The following is a 14,472-nucleotide window of genomic DNA, read 5'->3' as shown; positions in this document are numbered from 1 at the left end:
GTGGTGTGAAATTATGGAATACATTGTTCAAAAGAGAATCACTAGGGACTACGTCCTGGTGAAATCCAAAACACTGTAAAGTCATGTTTTATCCAGGTATGGATTGACCAAATATCTTAGACTTGGTGTTAAACAAATGTTTTTTCATGTTCTTTCAGTGCTACAAAATGCAGGGCATTACCTCCCAGCCACAGCATACCAATATGACAGCTAAACTCCAAGTTGTGGCTCCATAGTCGTTATTTTTCCACTTCCATACAGGTGTCGTGCCAATGTACTTATCCCCGCCAGGATCTGTATCCCCTGGCCGCGGGAGCGCGCATGCACACAGAGCGGATATTCTGCTGCCTTTCGAATTGTTTAACTGCTGCACTTTTAATTTACCTCTTAAATGGAACAAATAGCGACGTGGAAGACTCGGCAGGGTTTTCCATAGTAACATGGGTCCAGTTAACTACATAAATACGTGTATTTGTCTGTTAAATTAAAGGCCACGTATGAATTGTTTTATAGCGTCGTTTACTATTATGGACTGATAGGCATATCCTCCCTGTCCTCTAACGTGATTTCTGTTTTAATTTAATTTAGTTTAATATGGCTTTTCAATTTAACATTTTTTCACCTGTCTACCATATGAGTTACATAGGAGGTACGCAAATATCAGACCGTTTTTCACCTATTATTTTGTGTGTCTGTCCTGTCATCATGGGTGTTATTTTGTGTGTTAACCAGGTCACAAGGACAACCTGACATAATTTGGAGAGGTCTACTGTAGTCTATCAAAAGTTACATGGGGGTACCCAAAATATCAGGCTGTTTTTCACCTGATATTTTGGGTACCCCGCCCCCTAACATGCAGAGGGTCTGTCCTGTCATCATATGTGTTATTTTGTGTGTTTAATAGGTCACAATAAACAACCTGACAACATTTGGAGAGGTCTGCTGTAGTCTATCAAAAGTTACATGGGGGTACCCAAAATATCAGGCTGTTTTTCACCTGATATTTTGGGTACCCCGCCCCCTAACATGCAAAGGGTCTGTCCTGTCATCATATGTGTTATTTTGTGTGTTTAATAGGTCACAACAAGCAACCTGACAACATTTGGAGAGGTCTGCTGTTGTCTAGCAAAAGTTACAAGGGGGTACCCAAAATATCAGGCTGTTTTTCACCTGATATTTTGGGTACCCCGCCCCCTAACATGAAAAGGGTATGTCCTGTCATCATGGGTGTTTAATAGGTCACAATAACAACCTGACAACATTTGGAGAGGTCTGCTGTTGTCTAGCAAAAGTTACATAGGGGGTACCCAAAATATCAGGCCGTTTTTCACCTATTATTTTGTGTGTCTGTCCTGTCATCATGTGTGTATTTTGTGTTTTAAACCAGGTCACAAGGAACAACCTGCCCTAATTTGGAGAGTTCTGCTGTTGTCTAGCAAAAGTTACATGGGGGTACCCAAAATATCAGGCCCGTTTTTTCACCTATTATTTTGTGTATCCCACCCCCAAAACATGCAAGGGTATGTCCTGTCATCATGGGTGTTTAATAGGTCACAATAACAACCTGAAACAAGTATTGTTATAATAATAATGGGTCTGTCCTGTCATCAGGCGTGTTAGTGTGTTTTTTGTTTTTTTTTATTCACACAACAAGTACTTAAAAAGTATGATTATATAAAGGTTAGAAAACAGACAAGGCTTTACAAAAAAAATAATGAACATCCCCTAAAAACAAGTATAAAGAACGGCTGTTAAGGCCCTTAAAAATGCAATTAAAATGCATAACAATAATAATAATAATATTTATAAGAATAAATGATTTTAATTTAGCTTCCTGCCTGTCAGGGTTTGTTTATTTGGACTATTAAACACTAAAATAACACACATGATTTACAGGACATACCCTTTGCATGTTAGGGGGTGGGATAACCAAAATATCAGGCGAAAAACGGCTGATATTTGGGTACCCCCTATGTAACTTTTGATAGACAAAAGCAGACCTCTCCAAATTATGTCAGGTTGTTGTTGTGACCTATTAAACACACAAATAACACCCATGATGACAGGACAGACCCTTTGCATGTTGGGGGTGGGATACACAAAATATCAGGCGAAAAACGGCCTGATATTTGGGTACCCCCATGTAACTTTTGCTAGACAAAGCAGACCTCTCCCAAATGTTGTCAGGTTGTTTATTTGTGACCTATTAAACACACAAAATAACACATATGATGACAGGACAGACCCTCTGCATGTTAGGGGTGGGGTACACAAAATATCAGGTGAAAAACAGCCTGATATTTTGGGTACCCCCATGTAACTTTTGATAGACTACAGCAGACCTCTCCAATATGTCAGGTTGTTCCTTGTGACCTGGGTTAACACACAAAATACACCCATGATGACAGGACAGCCACACAAAATAATAGGTGAAAAACGGTTCTGATATTTTGCGTACTTCCTATGTAACTCATATGGTAGACAGGTGAAAAAGTGTTTAATTGAAAAGCCATATTAACTAAATTAAATTAAAACAGAAATCACGTTGAGGACAGGGAGGATACGCCTATCAGTCCATAATAGTAGGCTAAACGACGCTATAACAATTCACACGTGGCCTTAATGTAACAGACAAATACACGTATTATGTAGTTACTGAGACCCATGTTACTATGGAAAACCCTGCCGAGTCTTCCACGTCGCTATTTGTTCCATTTAAGAGGTAAATTGAAAGTGCAGCAGTTAAACAATTCGAAAGGCAGCAGAATATCCGCTCTGTGTGCATGCGCGCTCCCGCGGCCAGGGGATACAGATCCTGGCGGGGATAAGTACATTGGCACGACACCTGTCTGGAAGTGGAAAAATAACGACTATGGAGCCACAACTTGGAGTTTAGCTGTATTCCGGTATTCAAACAAACAACCGTTTCTTCGCCAGTATGGAATCTATTTTGAAAGTTGTGACCGGAAGTCGCATGTTTTTCTTTTCATTGATATTATTGTGTGTTTTTTGACAACGTAATATTTTAAACTGGAATATAACATTTTTTTTAGTCCTCGTTTTTTTTTCTGTTTGTGACTTTTTGTGGTAGCACTGTTCTACTGTTGCGAGGAGCGACCGTTACGGTGGATTTATTTTGAAAAACGCGTACTCGGAAGTCTGCCTCGACATCGGCGCAGTGGTCTTTGGTCATTGGCTAGCGGCGAAATTTGAAATGAAACGCGCTCATTGTAGCTTCAGCTGCGGAAGGATGTGGATAAAGATACAACAAGGGGGTTGATAAAAAAAAGAAAAAGACTGCGCTGCGTTGAACATTACCAAAAGGGTTTTGCTGTCCAACATTTCTCCAGTACTGAAAAGGTAGGTAACTATTGCTAGGTAATAGTTGCTAACATAGGAGAGCTAGGTTAGCTAAACAAAAGTTAACGCTAGCAGTTAGCTAGCTAACGGTAAAGTAAACGCCGTGCGTTGCAAATGAAAGCAGATAAACCAAACGCTTTGGCATTGGCAAATAAGGAAAACGTTAGAGAGTCTGTGGGTAACGTTAATATTACTGCGGGGCTATGGTTTATTTCTATTTTATTGCATTGTTTTCGTTTCCATTGAGCTAGTTTGATAATAATTACTATCTCCTCACATCCTCTCGTCTTAATTTGGCTAAAGTACATTAAAACGCAGCCATATACCGGTCCAACCTATATCGAACTATACCCGTTGTTATCCTTTGAATTAAATGTACTTAATATGGCTCCAATCTCTCTTTTAAGGGTCTTCAGTTACATCCCATCATGCAGAGTGCTGTGCTAAGCCTCCAGAGCTTATATGAAAATTTGAGGACGCAAGCTGACCTTCTCAGCGAGAACATTGAACCCAGTGAGTGTTTTATGGTTCTTGGCTTTATCTTTACTAACGTTATCATTTGAGACATATGGCTTAGGGTAACAAACAGATGTATGCCACATTAAAATGTGCATCCTCTTTTCCAGACTTCATCCAGCTAGCACAAAACTTTGATGACTGCCGTCGCAAATGGCTGAGGGCAGAGCAGGATCTGGGCTCTTGCAAAGAGGTGCTCACCAAAGCAGAGACAGAGAGGGGAGCCTTGGAGGTCAAACTGAAACATGCTCGCAACCAAGTAGATGTGGAGATCCGCCGCAGACAGAAGGCTGAGTCAGACTGTGAGAAGTTGGTATGTTAAATTCAGACCTTTGTTTATTGATCTACAGTACAGTACATTGTATGTAAATGGAGATTTTAGTCCACTCTTGGGTGGGTGTGGCTGTTGCTCATAGGTAGAGTGGTCGCCCATCAACCACAAGATTGGCTGTTTAATCCCAGGCTTCTCTGGCCACATGTCAAATGCTGTATGTAAAGCTGTCCACGGCTCCTTATCCTTAAGGCCCTGACACACTAACCCGGACAGTCTGGCGAGGTAGTGACTCGAGTCAGTTTGGTGTGTTTCCTGGCCATCACTTTGGCTGACCTGACATGCTCAGTCGGAAGAAGGGCACTGCCGACAGTCGGACTCAAATGACCAATCTGATTGGTGTAGTGCCAACCTGGAAAAGACAAAAAGGATGAGCGTGACTATAGTCTCAAAATTGGACAAAAATCTTTTAAACTGACCGTTGTTGGAAATCTGAAATGAAGAAAGATTCATCGGCCATTAGGATGGGTTAAATGGAGTTGTTGAATTTCACTACATTGTGCTGTGTGTATGAGACGAATAAAAATACAAATGAAAAATTTCTGTTTATTTACCTGGTTCAAGGAGTGTTGTTTGTGCTCTGCTTGCAATTCTATAATACAGGATCGTCAAATTCAGTTAATCCGGGACCTCCTGACCAGCGAGGGATCCTCCAACAGCATCCAGCTGAGTGCAGAGCAGCGCTCAGCTCTAGCCTTCCTGAACACAAACTGCCAGTCTGCAGCTAGCCAGAATACCAGCAGAAGGTAATGAACTGTTACCTGTTTCTTGAGCCCAGTGTTCCTGGTGATTTACCCTGTGGGAGGAGGGGGGGGGGGGGTTCATTTGCATGTGGGAACATCTGCCACTTGAGACTCGGTCGGATACTATGCAGAATTGTGTTCACAAGCTAACTTGAAATTGGGGAACTTATTTCCTTCATCTATTGCCATCTTCCATCTCCATCTATTTACCATGTGAATGCACCATTCCACCACACTTTCAAACCACTCTAAACTTTGAAATACATTTCCATTTAGATTTTTTTTTAAAGATGGAAGGCCAAATGTAAACAAACTCTGTATGTGGAAAATTCTGCTGGCTGGCTTGACGCATATATCTTCTGTCCCTCCTAATAGACTAATGACAATAGATGAGTCAGCCTCCATGTTGTCGGATATCAGCTACGACAAAACGGATGACTCTCTTGTAAGCACTTTCCCTTTTCAGTATCATGTAGAGTTAAATCACAGAGCCCCCCCACCTGGGGTCAGCTGAGTAAAATTCTGCGCACAGAATAAAAATCTGTGCTCTCGGTTTTATAAACGTGAGCAAAATAGGAAAGATATTCACAGATTCAAACTTCTGGGATCAATTACTCTATAGCGAAATTATATTAAATCAAAAACTGCTTTCCTAATGTATTAAGGTTAACAATGAGCTACAAACAATCTTTATTTTTAAAGATTTTTGGGGGGAGGTTTTCTTCCCTTTTTATTTTTTAGAGTTACAGTGGATAGACAGGAAAGGTGGGAGAGAGATGGGGGGTGACACACAGCAAAGGGGCGCAGGTCGGATTTGAACCCGGGCCGCTCCAAATGCCTCGACCTACATGGGGCACTCGCTCTTACTGGGTGAGCTAGAGGTCGCCCCACAAACAAATATTTATCAACCTGGAGAAATAAGATTGGTCTCTAGGAGCAGCCGGTGGTGCATGGGGACGTCTATAATCACAAAAATATCTATTCATTTAATGATTAAATAAGATAGTTTCTCCAAACTTACGTCAGTTACAACTTGTCTCCTAGATGCATTACAACACTTACTGTTAAAAAATAAGTTTGGAGACACTACCTTATTTAATCATTAAATTAATAGATATTTTTGTGTCTGTGTTGTAGTTTATAGACGGTCCCAAAGCACCGCCGGCTGCTATTAGAGACCAATGTTATTTCTCCAGGTTGGAGGATGGCTAGTTTTGAAAAAAACGATTTAATATCATTTCGCTATAGAGTAATTGATCCCAAAAGTTTGAATCTGTCAATATGTTTCTAACTTTGCTCACTTTATAAAACCTAGAGCACGGCTTATGAGTCTGTGTGTACAGTTTATTAAACTGAGGGAACAGTTTTTTATTCTGTGCGCACGGTTAGTTTTATTTTCTCAGCTGACCCCAGGGGAGCTCCTTATTAAATAAACGTCTCATGCTGTGCAGTAAAAAATGATCACCTTTAATTTTGCAATCTGATTCTGCCAGGATTGGGACTCCTCTACTGTGAGGACAGTGCGACTCAAGAAAAGAGAAAAGAGGGTATGTTAAGTACATCTGCCCCTTTGAACATTTGTGTGTGGAAGAATGGCTTAATGTCTACTGGGAGTACAGATGGCATGTCTGCTGTGTTGATTTCAGCGCTCCTCAAGAAATCATGTTGATGGTCCTCCTCTTGCCTCCAAACGGTCTCGGTCAACAGGCAGAACTTCAGACAGGGTGAGTTTTTGCTTTTTCATAACTGAAATATGTGATAACATTAACTACACTCACTCCGAGTATAAATAATTGAAATATGGCATCCAAAAGCAGATGATTTGTTGCAAGCATGTAACCAGCTCTTAGAACATAAGGTTGGGCTCTGACATAATTTGGTTGTATGTGGTTATTGTGACCATTTAAAAAAAATAAAATTGTGACAGGGAAATGAGACCCTTGTGACAAAGACCACAGTGACGATCCCTCCGAATGGAGGACCTGTTGAGGCTGTTTCAACCATCGAGTCTGTTCCTTACTGGACTCGCAGCAGGAGAAAGACGGGTAAGGTTTTTCTTATTTTGCAATATGTAACCTTGGGCTGTACTGGGCCCCATTCTACATATGTGGTTTAACTAATCCAGGCTAGTAGTATGTCAACCAGTTTAATTAAGCTTGTGAAATTTAAACTCAAGTTAAAATTAATTTTGGGCCAAGTCATAGGTATGTTTCAGTATTTTAGCCTGTTGGGGACATTTGTCATTTTTTTTATGCTCACTGCAACAATACAAACACTTCAATGAAACACCAACCAGCAAAATGACTCACACAAAGCCCTGCAGAAAAGCAACGTCTGGTGAACTCTTACTTCTCTCGGGGGTGGCATAGCAGTTTGCGTTCTCGATTATTTTGGCGGCTCGCTTTCTAACATCACAAACTGGCCCCAGTAATCTGTCGGCAGTGCAAACAACCAAGACATTGAGACAAGAATGCGTCCAAGGGCCAACAAAAGACTTACTATATAGAATAACATTTTTGCAGAGGACAGACGGGAGGGACTGAGACAAAACAACACATGCAGAAACCGACACACACACACAGACCGGCACAAGACAAGGGACCAAATACCTGCTCGAGTTAGAGGTCCAGGCTGGAGCCTTGTGCTGCCGCCTGGACCTCAAGATTCAGCCAAGGGACACTGTGTGCCTTGAGTGGTATTATACTTATTTGTTGACAAAATTGCAATTTTGAAATGTTGTCATCACACTGCCTGAAATTATTAGTCTAATTAAAAACACAATACAATTTTAATGTCATCATCCACCAAACCAATCTACTGAAACTCTGTTTTTAAGATACAAACAGGGCCTTTTGTGATGCCGCCAAAATAAAACCAAAACCTAATTTAATTAATAGATGGAGCTCATCTGCCTATTATTTGTAACATTCTGATTCTGTTTATGGATGTCTTAACATGCAGTGATCAGAATCAGTGATTCAACATTATCTTCTTATGAACTCAGTGGTCATGGCATGTAACACATTATTTCTTTATTTATCTCCTGTTCAGCTGCCATGGAGTGGGACTCTGAATCTGTCAAGTCTGATGATGTCTTCAAGCAGCCCGGCAACCCGGAGGGAGAGCAAAAAGCAGCGCCCAGCACTCCGCAGAGCCACGGGAGTGTCCGTCTTCACGAGTTCGTCTCCAAAACTGTACGAATGCCTTTTCAGCAGTCTAGAAAAGCATATGCTAGCACCTTTTTAGATCAAGGGGAAGTACTATTTTGCTATCAGGCCAGTGTTCCAGATCAGACTCAAAGTTTATTGATTTGTTATCATGTACTTGTTATAGAATTAGCAATTTGGCATCTGTAAAGAAACTTGTTCATGCAGTGCATTTACTTGAGTTTATTTGAAGAAACAAAGTGTAATTTTTTAGCTCAACATAGCTGTTTACTCACAACCTTTACCTCTCTCCAAAATCACGTTGAATGTCTTTTAAAGGTCATTAAGCCTGAATCGTGCGTACCCTGTGGAAAGAGGATCAAGTTTGGCAAGATTTCACTCAAGTGCCGTGACTGCAGGGTGGTCTCGCACCCCGAGTGTCGCGAGCGTTGCCCTCTGCCATGCATCCCCAACATGGGTGCCACACCGGTCAAAATCGGAGAGGTGTGTAAAAACATTTTCCTAACTTTTTTTTTTTTCTTTTCTTTATGAGGTGCAGGTAAATGCAGACATGTATTCCCACTCTGAAACGTTATCCCAGTGCTGACAGTTTACCCCATTTCTCAAATGTCTCCAGGGTGTGCTCGCAGACTACGTCCATAACACATCCCCCATGATTCCTCCTCTCGTAGTCCACTGTGTCAGTGAGATCGAGCAGAGGGGCCTGCATGAGGTGAGTGGTGGCTCCAATGTCTTTCCCTTAAGCTGTGACAAAAAGCGATCACTAAGATTTGACTAGCTGTTGCTGAGAGATTACATTTGTAATTTGGCTGTGGCTGTTTGGCTCACTTTCTCAAGATTGATACCAATCTCATATTTGTATGCTAAGTTCAGAGCTAGAGCCAGGAGACTCTTATCTTGATTAAATTAACTTAGCATTAAGACTGGAAACAGGGGGGACCTGCTAGCGGGCTCCGTCCAAAAATGCCTACCAGCACCTCTAAAGCTCAATAATTAATGTATCTAATTTGTTTGATTTGTACACGAATGAAAATGTAGAGAACAAGTTGGTGTTTTATGGGCGAGTTGCGTGCTGGGATTATTTCTTAGGCACAGTAACTGAACAAAATGAAACCGTAAATAATCAATAATTGTATTTCTTCCTCAGGCGGGACTGTACCGGCTGTCCGGTGCTGATCGCACAGTGAAGGACCTGAAGGAAAAGTTTCTCCGCAGCAAAACGGTTCCCGTGCTCAGCAAGGTGGACGATATCCATGCCATAACTGGCCTCCTCAAGGACTTCCTGAGGAACCTCAGGGAGCCTCTTCTCACCTTCCGCCTGAACCGCACATTCATGGAGGCAGCCGGTATGTTTGTGTGTGTGTGAGACGTTAGGTGTTAGAAAAGATGCTAATGTTGTTGGTAGCTGCTTCTGCTGTGGCAGGGCTCCATAGGGAAAAAGTAATGGACCACATTAAATAAAAACTAAAATAACTTCAACTTTGTAGAGCTGCTTAATGGATGGCAGAATTGTACCCAACAGACACATGAAATGCGGGTTTAATAAGCACTTCTATTTTGTTTTTGCAATTTGTTTTGAGCAGTGATGGAAACCTGAGGCGGGAAGTTGCCTGGAACAAACAAAAGAGATTGATCTTTCAGCTTGTTAGCCTTTTTATTGTTGTTACTGGAGTCCGATACATTTTCCTTCAAGTTGTTTCCTTCAAGTATATTTTTCTTTGTTCCCCCGCAGAGGTTTCAGACGAAGACAACAGCATAGCTCTGATGTACCAAACCATCAGTGACCTTCCACAGGCCAACAGAGACACGCTGGCCTTCTTAGTCCTCCATCTTCAGAGGTTAGCAGCTACTCTCCTCTGAATAAAATACCAATGTTAACAGCTATGCATATCCCAGTGCAGCTGATTTAAGAAGCATTCACTCTGCTTTGAAGCCTTGCAAATTTCTGCTACAAACTGTGTTTTGGGATCGGCTGATGTCTTTCTATAACTGACCTTTTTATTTTGCTGCATCCTTTAACTTTTAAGTTGGTTGAATTGCTTGAGGGAAAGACGTGCGAAGAATGTTATAAACACCTCAATCTCATCAGGTGTTTTTTAGAAAGGGCAATGAACCTAAAATACATTTTAAATGGTGTATATTGTAGTCTATAAACGCCAAATAGACATAATTAAATCTTAATAAAAATATTTCAGAGTTGCTGACAGTTCGGACACAAGGATGGACATCAGTAACTTGGCTCGGGTGTTTGGGCCAACTATTCTGGGTCATGCCGTTCCCAACCCTGACCCCATGACAATCCTACAGGATACCAAACGACAACCTAAGGTAGGACTGAACGGCTCATCACGCTTATTGTACATCATGTTTTTTCAGTGGTTAGTTATAGAATTCCCTAGAAAACTTTGAAGTAGATACCCATTAAGCAGCTAAATACAACAGAGGAACAACTGCATCAGTTTACAGTGAAGTGTTGTTCTGATAAAGAAGACCGTGTATAAACGGCCTTTTTCTATCAGGTCAGGAGCAAGAGCTGATAGCATGGTAAAAGGAGTTAGCCTGCAGCTCTTCATCTAACAGCTCACTGTGGCTGTGTTGTGTCTTTTCATTGCACAGTGCAATATTTGTATAATTGATCCACTGTTAAAAACTGCAGAAAAGGACCATGTCTTGTTTGCTTGTAGACACTTTTTTTGTGATAGTTTATTGCCATGTGCAATGTATCATCTTCCAAAAAAATCTTTACTTTAAATGTATTGCACATTTTTTATACTTTTTAAACATGTTGAGACGGAAAAAGTAACCAAACTTAAAATCAATGCAAAAAATAACACACAAAAGAGTGATGTATGGGGTAGGAGAGGGTGTATTGGGAATGGGGGGAGAGTACCTGTTAATTGCAAATCTAAGGGCGCTTACCCACTGCTAGTACCGGCTCGGCTCTGCTGCGGTGCCCCGTCCTCCATTTTCCTTTGTTGATTTAGTACCGCCTCATGCGTGGCTGGTTGTCGTACCTAACGCGACACACACAACGTTGAAGATGTGTTGTTTTCAGAAGACACATTTTGTTTCGAAAGAAGCTGGAGACATCAAAAAAAAAAAAAAAAAAAAACTACAGCAGGCTAAACTATTTAACGATGCCGGGTTTGTTCAGGACACCCCCGTCCGTCGCTAGCAATGACGACGCAGTTATTAGTGACAATTCTCTCCAACCAATCAGTAGTCTGCAGGTTTTCATGTCACCTTTTGGTATCGCCTCAGCCACGGAGGCGATTCTAAAAAACATACCTAGCAAGTTCCAGGTACTTTTTTTTTTTTTTCTTTTCATAATGGAAAACCAAAAAGGGGGAGTAGAGTCTAAGTCAAGCAGGTACCATGTAATGGAAAAACGGCATTAATTGAGATTGAAATTATTTTTTTATGTTTTTAAACAGCTTTCATGTTGTTGTTGCCTGCTTCGTGAATCGTAGCGCTCACGCGCAATACAGCGATGCATGTCAGTCCGTTTGGTCTTTCCTAGTAAAATAAACGCTTGTTTTTCTGTCAGCTTTAACCTTGGTCACAAATACATTCCGTCTCCTGTGACTGCTTCACGATACAATCCATCCCTGTGTTTTGCCAGTTGAATACTTTTAATGTGAACTAACCAACTCATCTAAGCAGTGAGGCGCATATTAATGACAGAACATTAAAACCAGTGATGCTAGAGAACACGCGTCATCATTTCCTGGGAGTCCCCTGTGCGTGTGAAGGCAATTTCAATGCAGTCCAGGCATGGTGGACTCGGCCACTAAAAATACTTTGTAGAGAGATAATTGCTGAATGAATATATGTAATATCCCATCAAGTGCCAACCACAAATACCATTGTTTACTTCATGAACAGCTTTTCAAAATGTTACAGAGGCAAAACTCAAGTCTCAAAGTCTCAATAAGATTATCATTTTAAGTATTAAAGGATCCTTTTAACACATTTAAAACTATTTAAAGTGATTGATCATCATCATTATTACACTAATTGGCAGAAAAGCATTATTTTAACCCAGCTTATTGAGTCTGGCCTACCACAACAAGCTTTTTACTATATACTATGAATATTTTTAGTATTTCCCATCTGTCTTGCCCAGGGCATCTACTGTACCAGTTCAGCACTGTTGGAAGGGGATGAGGCAACACACTGAAACAACGCTGATCTGTCGCTTTCTTGCTATTCTTTCCGTTCAGGTCGTGGAGCGTCTGTTGGCGCTGCCGACAGATTACTGGGGCCAGTTTGTGATGTTAGAAAGCGAGCCGCCAAACTTGGACCACCTGATAATCGAGAACGCAAACTGCTATGCCACCCCCGAGAGAAGTAAGAGCTCACCAGACGTTGTTTTTCTGCAGGGCTTTGTGTGAGTCATTTTGCTGGTTGGTATTTCATTGAAGTGTTTGTATTGTTGCAGTGAGCATACTGGGGCCTTTGACTACTCCAGAGCACCAGCTTAACAAAACCCCCTCCTCCAGCTCCTTGTCTCAGCGCATGAAGTCCACTCTGACACCCAGGTAAAGCACATTTCCCCTCCTGCCCGGTTAGAAGCGCGTGTATAATCAATGATGTCATGGTTAATTCCCTCCAGAATGAATGGTGTGTGCTGCTGATTCAAATGTTTTAGGAAAGCTATAAAGAACTTCAGATTTAGAGAAAAAGGCTGACTCATTTAAACGTCCGTCATAGAAGTTAATCTACTGTACAATATCTCATTATCCTTTTATTGACTCTGTTTTATCGGCTTTGACCCCCAATGCCATTTAATGCCGTTATGTGCACTCCTTTGTTGCAGATTTGGGAGCAAGAGTAAATCAGCAGCCGGATTGTCTCGCCCAGGAAAATTCTTTGCATCTCCACTCCTTAAATAATCCAATGCAGCTACACTGAGCCATTATCGGATACTGCAATAACAACCATTACTACTTCTTTTACTGCATAACATGGTACTGCTTTGATAATGGCTATAAATATCTCCATCTTAGCCTTTTAATAATCATTTTAATATTTTGCAATAGTAAGAGTTGTATTTTGATGATTTTAGGTGTTTGTAAAAGGATACCTTTTTTTAAAAAACTAATAGATTTTCCTACCTGTCTTTAGAGCGGATGCTTTTGCCAAATGTTTAACTAGACATTCTCATTTCACCTCTTAACACAGTACACCTGTAATGTACTGTATATTACTCCTTTTGAGAAATGTGCGCATAGGTGAAAATATGTACAGATTCATTGTGACCTACTTTTCGATATTTTCTTTTGCCAGTATTTCAACTCATGTGTCACTCAGAAGTTGACGAACTGATTCTAAGGCATTTCATTCTAGTTTGTAATTGAATGCGTGACTGCTAGTACCATCATCTTTTACTTTTTTTTTTTTTGTCTTTTTAATGTTTGTATTTCAATTCTATTAAGTTTTGATTGTTTTCCTCCTCCAGCGAATTGCGCTGGAACTGTTTACAAGCTCACATGCCCTTTCCTTTTCAACAGTAGTTGAAAGAGCTCGAGGCAGATATTCTATCACATGTAAGCTTGACTGGGTTATTAATGATTGGCGTTGATCTCTTTAAAAAAAAAAAAAAAAAAGGAAATGAAAGGGTGGGGGCAAAATTTTATTCTCTTCACTGCCGTTGGTTTTGCGCCGCCAGTGATCGTCAGGAGCATTGTTTGCTGGTTTATGTCACATGCTTTAATCTCTACCAGTTCATTTTGCTCCTCCTTGGCCATGTTTATTACTCTGTGTAATGTTTGTACAGTGGGAGCACGCTTAGGAGCAATCCCATGCAAAAAGCAATTACTTTTGTAAGATTAGCCAGTTATGTTGCCGTGGCATTATTTGATTACCTATTGGCACAAGTTTTATACACAAGTAATTTCTCTAAAATTCATATAACTTATAAAATACACTTCTAACCTTTTAAAAAAAAAAAAAAAAAACTTGTGTGATTTCTGTTCAATGCGCTGTGTGGTTTCCTGTCTTTATGAATCCAATACTTGGAGAGTTTAAAGGATGGTTCCGTGGTCCACGTTAACACATACTTAAATGTCTCATGGTAGGCTCTAGTCAGTCCTCTGTATTGCATTCATTTGTAATGTATCACCTCATTTAAAATCTAGAAGACACTTGGGTTCCAGTAGCCATACTACTATACTATATAAAATGCCAGAAAAAGATTATGGACCCATACATAGTATGTCAAATGCAGTATGTCTAAAATATCAGGATGTCGTACTGCATCAAGTCACATTATGCAGTCTGCAAGCCAGCATTGATTTTCTGGCTATTCTGAACAACGATCCTCTGTGCAGCGGAAGATAACGCCACATCGACT

At 40.7% G+C, this 14,472-nt stretch overlaps 1 protein-coding gene across 2 annotated transcripts; it reads left to right on the top strand.

The window, feature by feature from the left end:
• Nucleotides 1–2,839: 2,839 nt before the first annotated feature.
• On the top strand, nucleotides 2,840–13,725 carry racgap1 (Rac GTPase activating protein 1). 2 transcript variants are annotated; one of them, XM_032521543.1, is made up of 17 exons: nucleotides 2,840–3,360; nucleotides 3,777–3,873; nucleotides 3,987–4,189; nucleotides 4,811–4,953; nucleotides 5,326–5,395; nucleotides 6,444–6,497; nucleotides 6,597–6,674; nucleotides 6,878–6,995; nucleotides 8,002–8,144; nucleotides 8,436–8,600; nucleotides 8,734–8,829; nucleotides 9,265–9,463; nucleotides 9,850–9,955; nucleotides 10,313–10,445; nucleotides 12,341–12,467; nucleotides 12,559–12,658; nucleotides 12,937–13,725. In XM_032521543.1, exons 2-17 carry the CDS (start codon nucleotides 3,789–3,791, stop codon nucleotides 13,010–13,012), a joined length of 1,896 nt encoding a protein of 631 aa, XP_032377434.1. In that variant the 5' UTR covers nucleotides 2,840–3,360; nucleotides 3,777–3,788; the 3' UTR covers nucleotides 13,013–13,725. The 2 variants fall into 2 exon arrangements, with proteins under 2 accessions (XP_032377434.1, XP_032377433.1); XM_032521542.1 differs by having other exon boundaries at nucleotides 2,841–3,360; nucleotides 3,768–3,873.
• Nucleotides 13,726–14,472: the final 747 nt, after the last annotated feature.

The sequence above is a fragment of the Etheostoma spectabile genome, chromosome 7 (assembly GCF_008692095.1).
Source record: "Etheostoma spectabile isolate EspeVRDwgs_2016 chromosome 7, UIUC_Espe_1.0, whole genome shotgun sequence".
Classification (NCBI taxonomy): Eukaryota; Metazoa; Chordata; class Actinopteri; order Perciformes; family Percidae; genus Etheostoma; species Etheostoma spectabile.
Note: the sequence above shows the minus strand (reverse complement) of the source record. Positions and strands in the feature narration are given on the sequence as shown.

What these genes read in the sequence shown, in the direction of transcription:
- racgap1 (XM_032521543.1), top strand. Translation starts at nt 3,789, where the DNA reads ATGCAGAGTGCTGTGCTAAGCCTCCAGAGCTTATATGAAAATTTGAGG. An exon ending in CAGCGAGAACATTGAACCCA is followed by an intron (nt 3,874 to 3,986) that starts GTGAGTGTTTTA and finishes CCTCTTTTCCAG; the next exon opens with ACTTCATCCAGCTAGCACAA. An exon ending in TCAAGAAAAGAGAAAAGAGG is followed by an intron (nt 6,498 to 6,596) that starts GTATGTTAAGTA and finishes TGTTGATTTCAG; the next exon opens with CGCTCCTCAAGAAATCATGT.